Source organism: Crassostrea angulata, chromosome 2, assembly GCF_025612915.1.
Source record: "Crassostrea angulata isolate pt1a10 chromosome 2, ASM2561291v2, whole genome shotgun sequence".
Taxonomy (NCBI): domain Eukaryota; kingdom Metazoa; phylum Mollusca; class Bivalvia; order Ostreida; family Ostreidae; genus Magallana; species Magallana angulata.
In genome coordinates, this window is record NC_069112.1 from 15829461 (window position 1) to 15842928 (window position 13468).

The 13468-nt window shown below is 33.7% G+C and overlaps 1 protein-coding gene across 1 annotated transcript; it reads right to left on the minus strand.

Annotated features, from left to right (window-relative positions):
• Positions 1 to 2327: 2327 nt before the first annotated feature.
• Positions 2328 to 4445, minus strand: LOC128172879 (lysozyme). Its single transcript, XM_052838591.1, has 4 exons — positions 4188 to 4445; positions 3292 to 3329; positions 3058 to 3169; positions 2328 to 2717 (listed from the first exon to the last, which is right to left on the minus strand). Exons 1-4 carry the CDS (start codon positions 4243 to 4245, stop codon positions 2512 to 2514), a joined length of 414 nt encoding a protein of 137 aa, XP_052694551.1. The 5' UTR covers positions 4246 to 4445; the 3' UTR covers positions 2328 to 2511.
• Positions 4446 to 13468: the final 9023 nt, after the last annotated feature.

Here is a 13468-nt window from a genome sequence, read left to right on the forward strand (position 1 = left end):
TTTGCGTTTCTTTTTTTTTTTTTTTTAAAGTTATCTATTGTATAATATAAAAGAAAATATCTGTTTGCCAACAAATTGCTATATTGTAGGCGAACTCGTTTTAATACTTAGTGCTCTATATCTCTTTTATATAAAAACGAATAAGAAGCGGTACATACATAGTTTGTCACATTAGAGATCAAATAAATATTATAAATCATGCACTGGCATTTACATAATAGGCATATTTAAAGAACTTTTAAATTACAAAAAAGATCAAAGACAAATTTTAGAGGGGACATTATGAGATAAATATCGTTTATTCTTAGTGCCAATAATATATCTAGTAACCATTCAAAAAAAAAAAATGTTAATGAAATCTCAACACAATACCCAACATGAATATTTTAGATAAATGAACAAAGCTATACGTACTACGTAGAAAAAGTGTACGTTGGCCCCCGAAGCACAATTTAGTTCCATTATTAAAACCGCACAATGACAGAAGAATAGGTATTCAGTTAGTGACATCAGGTCGGTTGTCGAAGATATGCAAAACATCTGTGTCAAAGCAGTTTAATGAGATCTAATCAATTAAATGTTCACACATTCAATACTCATTGCAAAAAGTATCTCTTAACAATCAACCGTATAAAATTCTGGTCAGCAAACTATCTGTAAGGAACAAGGAAGTCTTCCGTTTGTATTTTTTTTTTGGGGGGGGGGGGGGTAATTAAGGAGGTGATTGCAAGAAACATTTTTTTTTTTTTGGTTACCTGACTTTTATCATTTATATGTATTACTTGCCAATACTGTTTGGAATAAGAACTGTATAGGATTTGTTTAAACTTTTTTTGTTAAGGAAATCACTTTAGTTTCAACAAAATTTACCCCTATGCCATGCCACGACTCAACGAAAACCAACGTAATCGTGCTGTTGGGATGCTGCAAGCTGGAATGGCACAATATACTGTAGCAGGACACTTTAGAGTTCATCGGAACACCATCAAGTCATTATGGAGATGTTTTCAACAATCTGGCAACACTCAGGATCGACTGCGCTCTGGGCGACTTCGTGTGACGACACGTCGACAGGACAACCACATTAGACTTGTGCATCTGAGAAATCGCTTCTAGATAGTTAGTTTGACTGCCCGTAGCATTCCAGGGCTTCGACCAATTAGTCAAAGAACTGTGCGTAATCGTCTGCGCGAGCAAAACATCAGACCAAACGTTCAGCGGTGCGCCCAGCACTGCTTCAACGTCATCGTATCGCCAGACTAGCGAGGTGCACACGACATCTGCAATTCAGAATACAGAACTGGGCCAATATTCTGTTCACTGATGAATCCAGATTTCATTTGGATAGCAGTGACGGTCGTTGTAGGGTGTATCGTCGCGTTGGGGAGCGTTACCAGGACGCTTGTGTTGTGCAACGTCGACGAATTGATGGAGGTAGCGTTATGGTGTGGGTGGAAAATCAGCACGTGGAAGGACCCCTCTACAAATTGTCAATGGAAATCTCACCGGCGTACGCTATCGAGATGAAATTATTCAGCGTGGTGTGATACCCTTCATACAGAGACATCAAAATCACATCACTCTGCAGCAAGACAACGCAAGGCCACACGTTGCAGGTGCAGTAAGGGACTTATTTCTTCAACAAAATCTCGATGTGTTGCCTTGGCCAGCTGTTTCCCCCGATTTGTCGCCGATCGAGCATGTCTGGGATGAAATGGAAAGACGTTTACCAAATCAGCCAGTGACATTGGCTGATATAGGCCAGGCTTTAACCAACATCTGGAACAACATCCCTCAAGCATTTCTGAACACTTTAGTGGCATCAATGAGGCGTCGCTGTCAAGCATGCATGAACGCAAATGGTGGTCAAACGCGTTATTAATTTTGTTAATTCAATTTCAAATAACAGTGACTTTCGAAGGTGTTGAAATTGACGTTATTCGACGTTGACATTAATGTGTTATGAGATGTTGTTACGAATACATGTGTTAACAGTATTACAAAAAAATAAAATTTGTTCATTGTTATTTTTAAATGTTTTTTTCATATATTAAATAATGCACAGTTTCTTTTTTACGCTTGTATATCTCTCGAGCTAAATAGTGGCATTGTCATGGAAGGAAGATTGTAACTAAAATCTCTTTAGACAGCAAAGAACAAACGGCACTATGGTGCACACAACGTCGTTTAGATTACCTTCTGCCTCGTATGCGCTAGTGTTAACACAATGTCTTTAGGGTTTGAATCTGATTGTACATGTCCCATTGATCATCAAATGGATATTACCATCGGAAAAAATGCGGTAGACTGCCAGTGACAAAACAAACTGGTTATAATAACATTGACTTATTAGGTTACTCTATGTATACGCATGACAATAATTCTTCTTTAACTTTATTGAATGGACAATGAAACATGCATTCGACCTTTCAAGTTTGTTGTTCTTTTGAATTGCATATTTTTAATTATTTTGCCTGTACAATTTACACTTCAAACATATTGGCTGTACAATTAACTGTTCACATTGCAACCTTGCTGATGCACCTTCTCCCAGTATCTGAGAGTGGATGGATGTCGACATCCTCGCGGGCCACCATTGTGGATTCGTGCATAACTTTCACAGTTTGCTGGACAGCCACTTCCTCTAATATAACGCTTCATGTAGGCTCTGACACAGTTGGATGCACACGTGTAGTCGTTAACACACGCCTTAAAACCTTTTCAAATACACAAAGAGAAACCGATGGGTCAAGTATGTTGATCAAGAACCCATTTTAGATAAATCATTACAAGGTTTTGTCAGTCTTTGTCAGTAATTTGATAATTTCATCTTTATATATAATACTATAAAAATTGTTACAAGTAAAATATATATAAAACATTCAGTACAAATTAATAATTGGGAAAAAAAATTTGATTAATTACTTGGGTATTTCAATTTTTAGCTTTTGTTTGTTTGATTGTTTGTTTTTCATTTGTGTTCTGTTTTGTTTTGTTTTTGTTTATTTGTTTGGTTTTTTTTTCGGGGGGGGGGGGTTGTTGTTGTGTTTTTCTTACTTGTTCCAGGTTTTCCACAATCTTCCCAGTAATTCTCTTTGATTTGGAAGTAGCCACAGGAGTATGAGTACACGTCATAGCGACAACCAATGGGTCTGCATCCCGATTCCACCTTACATTGAAAGAAAGACACAAATTGTTTTATATGCTCGTTTTTCATTTTTATTTTTTTTTTATATAAAAAGGTAAAGCATTTTAAAATTAATTAAACAAATTCAGGTAATATAAACATACGTTACAAATACACCGCAAACATGCCGAAGATATGGTAGCTGCAAAAAAAAAAGGCAGTTAAATTTTCAGAAAAGATATATTTAGGGAGTAAACACTTACAAATGCAGGTTTAAAGAATTTGTTTCGAGATATTTGGTGTATTACATGGTTTGTTAGGACAATGAATAAACAAAATGATGTTGCTCTTGCCCGTTTGATTCTTTTTTATCAAACAATTATGAAAACAATTTTCTCTGACTAAGCCTTAAACATCCAACCATTTCTAAAAGAGGCTAATCATCCCTAAACCGATTTCCATATAGTAAAAACTACTTCCTGCTGTTTTTACTTTTGAAATGTTTATATTTGTTTTGTACCACTCTATCACCTTTCACGTTAAAACGAAATATGGTCATAACGAACAGTGTCAAAATTTAAATTAATTGTTCAACGGAAAAATTCAGAACAGGAAACAAAGCAAACACAGACCTCTACAAAACTACAAAAAAGGATGTTAGTACAGGTGCCAGGGAGAAAGCAACCTCTGCTGACCGGTCATACATGTCTTGTGCATTTGCTGTGAGCGCAAAAGCGCAATATTCTGTAAACAATTCAGTTTGTAGCAGTGGCTTAACAATAAGTTTAAAAAAACTGCAGTCAGCATTTGATCTAGCAAAGGATTGTATTTGCGAACAAAGTCGTTCTTTATTTAAAATGTTAAAATTCCTATACGTTGTTGGCAATTCATGAAGTTTAATCGAAAAGTTTAATATACAAGTATATAAAGAAAATGTGTAAACATAGTACATCGTTAATTGTTATCTAATTTTTTGCATTCAATAAACGTTATTAAGTATTCAATGATTTTTTTTTTATATTATATTGTGTTGTTTGAATTAAAAAAACAAAAGACATACCTTCACAGAACGTGAACACAGTCGCTAGAATAACGATGGATCCAAGTAGGCGCTGCATGATTACTTGGTGCTTTAGACAGTTCTTCAGATTGCAAATCCCCTGTTTTATATATGTATGAAGGAGAAACCCATCGCATTTCCTTATTTTAATGGCATGTGATATTGAGCACGTGTTTTGAACAATACGTAAATATCAGCTTCATATGTTTTATGAAAATTGCGGAAATAAAAGTTAACAAAAATCCGGTAAGCAATTTATAATCATTCTTCGGAATACTCATAGCATTAAGACAGAAAAGTGAAATGAATCAGAATTACTAAAAAAAAGTAGAGGTACTTATTGGGATTGCTATTTTTGTCTAAAGTAGATGGTCATGAATTGCGGAAATAAAATTTACAAAAAATCTTGTTTGTAATACAGTGTATGACCTCGGAGCAATTACAACATCTACTCCAAGTTTTCTGAAGGCTACATTTTGATTGCATACTTTTATAGTAGATGATAATTGACAATTTTTTTTCTAATCCTTAACCGGATTTGGGGAAGAACTGCAATCTTATTACAAGATTTACTTTTTTGACACGCGAAAACACACTGATGTTTTCCAATCCAATTAAGAAAAGTGTGTTAGGGTCTTTTAGCGTTCCAAGACTGCATAGAGGATAAACATTTGACAACCGACAGCCACTAGTTAAAGCGATAATAGTTTCTCCTTTTGAAGTATTTCGAAATTCTAGGAGTGAGTACATATTCTAGACATTGGACCAATTATAACATTTTTTTTATTAATTTGTGTCAACACACCATATTTTACGAAAATTATACTCTTTTATCATAGGACGTTTAAATCATGGTTTGTAAAGTACTAATGAGTAGAGTGCATTTGTATTTTTTTGTAAAAACTGAAAACTTAATTGTACTGCCACCAAGAAACAAACACTTAAATCAAGCATTCCATAAATTGTTAGAAAATACCGAAAAATTATTTTTTTAGAAACTGTAGAAATTTAATGCTGTGATACCTAATAATGACAATAAACAAAAATGTGTGAACCATCTCAAAAATCCATTAAACGAAATACAAATTCAAAGAAGAATTCGATGGCTTATACACAATTTCTTAAAGATTTATGCTATGTAGAGTTACTCCTCCTATGTTGTCAGAGTAGATAGAATTGTACAAATTGATATGAAATTATATTATAGAACTTTCAAATATTTTAATGTTGCTCAATTTTTGATTGACTAAAACGTGTTTATTTTGATTTTTAAACAAATGTTCCTGATATAATACAAAGTAATTGATTGAAATTAATAAACAAAATCTGCGATTTTGATTTTAAAGTAGTTTTTGTTTTAAAGAATCACATTACCGGTTTTTGTATTTTTTTACAAACATAAGTTACGCATTTCTTTATATAAAGAATATGAAAATGTATAATTAATTTCATTTAGTTATATCTGGATACTCATTCATAAATAACTTTGTTATAACTTTTGTATGGTTAATTGCAGCGAATATTTTTTAACATTGTTCGATGTTCAAAACTGATTCAAAGCATATCATCTGATTGACTAATGCATAATGTTTAATACGCTTTATGTCATTCATAAAATGACATTTGCGTAAGAGGTAATGTACTGCTCTAGTTAATTATGAACACAATTATCCAAACTGACGAAGGACATTCTTGTTAGCAGTATCAAGGATAGTAGTAGTAAGTTGAGTAAAAATACAAAGAGTTTGCAACACAGCTCTGATAAGATATAGCTTAAATATATTAACAAACTTTCAGAAATGGGAAACAACCATATCGTTTGATGCTCTTCATTTCAACAAATTTAATAAATGAAGTGAAAGTTCGACATCGGTGATAAGATATTGCTTGCTATGAGAGATATCATGTGTAAGTAGCGCTTAAAACGTAACACAATATAAAAGACTCTCTGTTTTATATGTCGATACTATTATCAAGATACCTAAAATCAGGAATATCTTTAAGAGTAAGTGAAAAAAATAAATGTCTAGTAGATAAAAATACATCGTCTCAAGTCAGTCCGGAGTCTGCATAACTACATGTATCTCCTACCCGCTGCATGTTTACCAAAAATCACCGACACTTTGAGTATCTACACTCGAAAGGAGACGTCAATTTAATTGGTTTTTAAAAAATTGACGTACTATGGAAGAACGTTCCGGAGAAAACGTTGTACGGAAAATGCACGTGTTTTTTCTTCATCCAGGTTATTCATATTTAGCCTGATAAGAGAAACGTTGACACCAGTGTCAAGAAACTCATTCTTCACAGAGTGTACTTTTTTGTCGTAATCAATTATCAATTTAAGGAAAAGAAAGAAACGAAACAACAACAAAAATAGAGTCGCTTCAGTCATTATCAGAGGCAGGAACTCATATAAAATATATGCCAAATGCAAAAAACGTATATGACGAAAAATGTGACAAATGTTAATGGCATATTCATACAGAGCGTTATTGAGGTAATGTACAAAATTATCGATATATATAAATCATAAATCGAAGATGTAAAAGTTCAAATCACATGAACAGTCCCCCCCCCCCTGCAATAATTTGATATAAGAGAACAAGATCTTTCAAAATATGGCGGTTTTTTTGCATATCCACCTTGTCTATGAAGCCTCGGGGTGGTATTACTAAAAGGTCATAAATTTTAAATTTGATAACAAATGACGCACGTCGAGGGATGGTCATCAGTCATCTGAGAGACTCGCGTAACCTTAAAACCTCCAATAATATACTTCACATTTACCATCAGAAATCATGAGGTTTTAGGTTCGATAGACACAGCATACAGTGAACTACGTAAAAGTTTTTAATAGGCGTTAACACCAGAAAAGCTTCAACGTAATGTTTTGACTGACCTTTGAAACAGAATGTTTTCAACAACAGAGATGAGAGAGTGTTAGAAAAAGACGGACTCTATCTGATCAGAACAAATCTCCTCAAGAGCCATGTTGAGCTGTCTTATCCTGAACGTTGTTATTAGAAGAATGTTTACATACTTTCAATTGTATGATAGGGCTGATAGCCAAATACATGTAAAATTACGATTATAAAAAGTTAAAGACAAGTTTTACTAATATCTTTGATGTTTTCTTCATTTTTTATTTATGTGTGTGTGCAGATTGCAACAATTGTATTGTAATTGAAATTTATTCACGTCAGAAATGTTTCTGAAAAATAAGAGATTTAGTCCATAAAGGACTTTTTGTTTCATATGTTGTGTATTACTTTACGTATTATTTGTTGTGAGTCAAACCTTTACACCAGGCTTTGTTAGCTTCGGAATTTGATAATACTAAGACGACTACTGATGAGTCTGAGAGTATGGATTATAAATAATATGATACTTGCAACACAGAACAAGACGTGCATTAGGTCCGTCCTACATTTCTTTTGGATATGTAGGTTACTTCCAGGGTAGGATGGTAGCACAATATGTAGTTTGAGATATATATGGTAGGGTAAAGCACTATGAAGTGCCTGGATCAGCAAGGGCTGGTCAGCCTTGGGTAACCTCCAGCCTTAAAATCATTTTAAGGGGTTCCCAGCGCCACCGCGTTCCCATATGATTCTTTTTCCAAGGTGTGCCTGTGCTGCGAGGGATGTTTCCATTACTGATGGAAACGTGAGAGGTAATAACTAACAAACAGATTGAATGTTCTTTCTGTGTACAGTCAAATGGAACACTGACAAAACCAAGGACGGCATATAGTCCAGATAGCGATGATCCTGGGTTCTGCTATTAAACAATATACCAGTTTATCACTAAAAAGCTCATGCTTGGCACTACAATTATGAATATTGTTCATTTGTCTTCTGCCACAAAATATAATGCTTACTCATCTCTGTAAATATGTTATTTTCTTTTGACCACGTTATTCAATATTGTTTATTTGGCATTGTAAAATATAATATTACAAATATAATTAATATACGATACACAATGTTTAGACAAGAGGTGACATAAAATTGTTACTCAAAAAGAAAGGAACGAACATCTTTAACACTTTACATATTAGTGGGATTGTATGTTGAACCAGATTTATTTTGGTACATACTGTGTCTAATTCTCTTCTAAGTTGTTATACCTCGCCTATTTAGTGAAATTGATATCAAATGTCAGCTGACTTGATATTTGTTCATTCAGAACTATAATCGCACAGAAAAGAAACGATTTGGCTTATTAGATGCATTTAAGATTTCTTTAGTCTTTTCTATTTAACCATCCTTTGTCAAACGCTAGATATACTTACTCAACGTAGTTCAAAATAATTTCATTGAGAGTATATATTTTTATGCTGATCCTACTGATTTGGATGTTCCAAAGCGTGTCAATTACCTTACTCTAAATGTTTATCGGTGATGAAAAAAAAATCTTGAATAGTCTGAAATACACATTCTTCTCATCGTAAGAAGATGTTATAAAATATTAAAGTGCAGGGATTTAAATCTATACATTTGTATGTGGTTTAAAGTCGTTGCTTTTGTTAGTTGTTAGTTTCGTTAAGGGAGAGTCCTAAATGGTTGATAGTCCTGTATCAAACGTTTATCCAAGGTACAATGTTTTATTTAATTATATTTTTTTCTTTAAGTTTTAACAGAAAAGAGACACGTTCATAGCAACTCAGTAATTTGTCAATTGTCATTTAGTTTTTGACAGATAATTTCTGTTGAACGTGAATCTTGCATAATAATGTAGTGCATTATGTCATTCATTTGTGTAATGTTTTTGTATATTGTATGTAATGATGATAAAATCTTATCGTTATCAAATATCAGAATTTTTAAATTTTGGAAATGGTTTAAACATTCATGACACAATCTTACATTTATCGGCATAGAAGTCTCATTATTTTCAATATACACAACGAATTACCGTATAACTGGTTTTTAATGCGGGTGCAAATTTATGCGATTTGATCCTGAAATAGGTATATTTATTTTTTGCGATTTTAATTTTTGCGATTTCACTTTGACACTAAAGTCTAATTTTATTGAATTTTATTACTAGAAATCTAAACAAAAAAGTATATTTTTATTTTTTCATCCTAAACAACACTGACTGGGCCTAGCCTTTTTTCAACATAATCGGTCCGCCATTACAAAGTAGTAGCTGCTCGTCATGGGCACGGACAATGCCCTCCGCAACGGCAATTCAGATTGCTGTGTTAATAACTGCCCCCGATTTCCTTAATGAAAGAATGTAAGTTTGCACATCGGAATTCAGTTCGTTACCGAGTAAAACTTTTTTACCCCGCTTGCATGGATTCAATTCAGAAATTTCACAGTTCTCGCCGTCTGAAAAATCAAGTTTACGTTTTCGAGATTTGAGCTCCGTGTTGTATTTATCACGTACAATGTAAATTTCTTACAGTACTTACACGTTGTCCTGTAAACTATGTCTGAAAACGTTTAATGGTCGACGAAGGTCCATGTACACTGGCGTAGTGTCATATCTCAGCTCTCTCGCTCGAAGCAACGAAGCGTGAATTTGGACTCTATGAAGAGGCATCACGGGGTATTTTTATGGGGATATTTTATTACGTATTTTTTGCGATTAAGACTTGATCGCAGAATTTCGCAAAAATAGCACCCCGTAGAAAAATCCAGTTATACGGTATTATCTCTTTTTTGTTTGTAATCTAAGCTTAGTTGGTCACATACTTGTTAAACAGTTTTTCTTGCATTGTGTGACCAGCACAATAACAACCTTGTATCAAGATTGTATATATAGAGTTGTAGGATTGTATGGATATGATACATATATACATTGGTAAAGGAACGCTGGGGAATCATTCAAAATCGCAAAGGCCGAATTTTAAGTAAAAAAACAAACTGTGCTTCTTTTTTCATTTGTTTTTGTCAAGCATGTAAAGTTCGTGAGGGCTACCAACAAATACCACAAACCTTGAGATATCATTAATTCCAATCATACCACAATAGATAGAATAAGACAGAAATTTTTTTTTCGTAAACGAACTATATAATGGAGTCGCCGGAATTTACACATTTAAAAGAAACTTACGCATATTACAAAGCAAAAACATTGCGATGTTGTCTATTTCATATATACCTGATCATGTTTTAGAAAAAAATATGATTATACTTTCCATTGGTCCGCGGAATGAAACCAAACATCTAAGTTTGGTCAAATGAAACAGTTGAAAAGTTTGTTTGTAACAACTTATATGAATTGATTGGTTTATTGATATGTTCATTTTCAATCTTCTATTGCACAGCAAAGAGAATCCTCATTACGATGAATAAAACAATGTCCAATGCATTGGACGATCGGGAACCACAAATCTTGAAGTAGATGAGCGAAACACTCACTCCATTAATTTGTTCTTATATTTTTCATCTTTTCACCGCCTTACTCATCTTGGTTGCAGTCGTGGTATGGTTTGCCAGAAAAATACGGACTTTATCCGATCAGAACAAATTTCATCAACATCCATGTTGAGCTATCTTAACCCGAAGGTAGATATTAGAAAAAAAACTTTACATACTATGACTTATATAATAAGGCTGATAGCCAACTACATGTAAAACTACGATTATGGGAAGCTAATGACAAGTTATACAATTATCTTTGATAATGTCCATCTCATTTCTTATTTATGACCTTTGTGTGAAAATTTAGATTTTGAAATTCAATTGTATTTAAAATTTATTCACAACATTACTGTTTCTTGTCTAACGATACAATACTATGTAATCGATAAAACTATGAATAATGAATATGCTTTTTTTCTCCACAAGTATATGTTTGTGTTATCAATGTTTGTAAAAAAAAATTAAATTAAAAAGATTAAGTTCACCTTAAATAGACTATTGATTGCATTTATTGTGCATTCCAGTACGTGTGCTGGTGATGACTCCGTCTTTCTTTTAATGCTTTGTTAGCCTCAGAATTGGATAATATTAAGACGCCCAATGAAGAGTCTGATAGTAGGAATATCGACAATATGATTCCTGGCAACATGAGTCTTTGTACCCCGAGTATCGTCAGAGAAGGACATGAAATCAGTCCGTCCTGCTCTCCTGTAGGTTACTCCTAGGGTAGGGTGCTAGTACAATATGTAGTAACACAAAGATATGTTTCCGATATATATATATCGTAGGGAAAGCACTATAAAGTGCCTTGGTCAGCAAGGGCTGGTCAGTCTTGGGTACCTTCGACCTCTTATATAAGGTTCAGTTCACCAGTCGGCCACACTCTTACTGGCAGCTTGACCTCTTGATATCTCCTGGTCTTCTGATAGGTTGTAGTGACTCTACTTGAACAAATATAGGGGTTGTTCTCTTTTGGAGTAATCAAAATGCGGTGTTGTTATCCGACGGGAGCCGCTGCGCGAGCAGACGGATCAGATACCCATATCTCAGTGTTTACAGTTTCTACAAGACAACAGCTAGCATGCATATATTGGTTTCACACCTCTATATTTTTGGGAGACTAGTACCATAACTTAACTCGTTTTAGTGTACTAATATTATAACCCAGTTACACAGCAGACTTGATGAATATATTCAAGTCAACAACACGGTCAGGACTAGAATTCACTGATGCTTTTGAAATCTTCAATAACGGTACATGTAGCTAATATGAATGTAAGTTTCTTGCGTGACTATAGTTTAATGTTTACTATAGCACCCACAAGGTACTGTCGCGCCATAACATAACATAGCCATGAGACTCGAACTATATGATTATTTTGATCATAATGTATTCATCAAAAATATTTAGACTTGAGAACTCATTCTTAACGGATGCATATTTTATTTCAAATAGCTACAACCTATTTAATCCAAATTAAATGAAAATGATAAAGCCTTAGTTGATAATACCAACATAGGTGAAAGCTTGAGTAAAAACCGCAGCACTGTAAAAATCTACTTTGTAGTTGCGCCGACAAGAAGTACGGGAAATGTTAATTATGACATCACATTAAAAAAACAAGTCATAAAAAATGCTCAAAAGTAAATTTCTCCGGGTTATTATACATATAAACACATTAAACCACATTAGAAATGACCCCTGCTTGCAACTGTGAAGTCAAATAAATTCAACAATGTTAGATATTATATACCTATATGCTGGCTATTAGGACGATAACAAGTTAAATGTCTCCAAAGACAGCAAATATTTCACGAGGCACGGAAAAGCAATTGCTGTTGGGGGGGGGGGGGGGCAATAAACTTGATATTGTCCTCATAACCAGTTAATAGTTATCTTATTCTTCCGGAGAAAACTCTATTCGTGCAGAATTTTTTGATGACAAACAATTTAGGTTTATCGGACTTTGAATTCAAAGTAGCGATCGAATTACGTCAGATGTGTTAAAAGTTTATAAAGTAGGGAAATCGGATGCTGCCGTCAAATAGTGTCGATGACAGATTGCACAAAAAATATATCAGAGTTCGAAAAAAAGCATGATTATTCATTGCAATTTTACATAGAAACTATTAATAGAGGTACAATGTATAATAGAAACAACAAACTGATCGCGATGCACTTGTCTATGTGAGTTCATGCCGTACATTTCCGACGCAATTATGATATGAGAGTTGCAGATTAATCAATTGTTTAACGTGGGAAAATACAGTTCATAAATAAACAAGACATGTTCTAAAACAATTAGACCATTTAATTCTGTTTGATATGTTGTTGTTGGTTTTTTATCCAGCATGTCAATATTTATACGGCGAATATTATTTCTTTCTACAGTGGTTAGTGTTACTGTACAAACTCGATGTGTTTGACATCGGGAAGCTTATTTCTATTCTCTTTTTACAAGGACATACACTTAACAGATTTGTTTGATCTTTTTAATGTAAATTAGGGGTATGTTTAATTTATCAAGACAGTGCTGTTGCTTCAACAAAGTATATAGGAGGAATTAATAAATGCGTAAAATATTTAGCCAAGGCCATATAAATTTCAACCGGAGCTGATTTGTTTGATCTCTATTCTTGTAAAAGATACTCTACACGAAGCATCATCACTTTTAATAATATACTAGATAAGTGGAATTTGATTGTTATTTTAACTTTTATTTCAAAAAAGAGTATGTCCTCGCGATAGTGACATTTTTAGATGACCTTTATTCGCGATAATGATCATAACAAAGCTTTTTTATCATTCAGCCCAGTCAAGGGTCTGGGTTTTTAAATGAGTGACTCAGGTAGAAATGAGAAACAAGAGATATCAATCTATAGGCGCGAATGTATCGCATT

Bases quoted from the DNA above. Each gene is read 5' to 3' on its own strand.
- LOC128172879 (XM_052838591.1), bottom strand. From the start codon at position 4,245: ATGCAGCGCCTACTTGGATCCATCGTTATTCTAGCGACTGTGTTCACG. The intron at 3,170-3,291 runs GTATGTTTATAT...TTTCAATGTAAG, and splicing joins GTTTGCGGTGTATTTGTAAC to GTGGAATCGGGATGCAGACC. The intron at 2,718-3,057 runs GTAAGAAAAACA...GTATTTGAAAAG, and splicing joins TTGTGGAAAACCTGGAACAA to GTTTTAAGGCGTGTGTTAAC.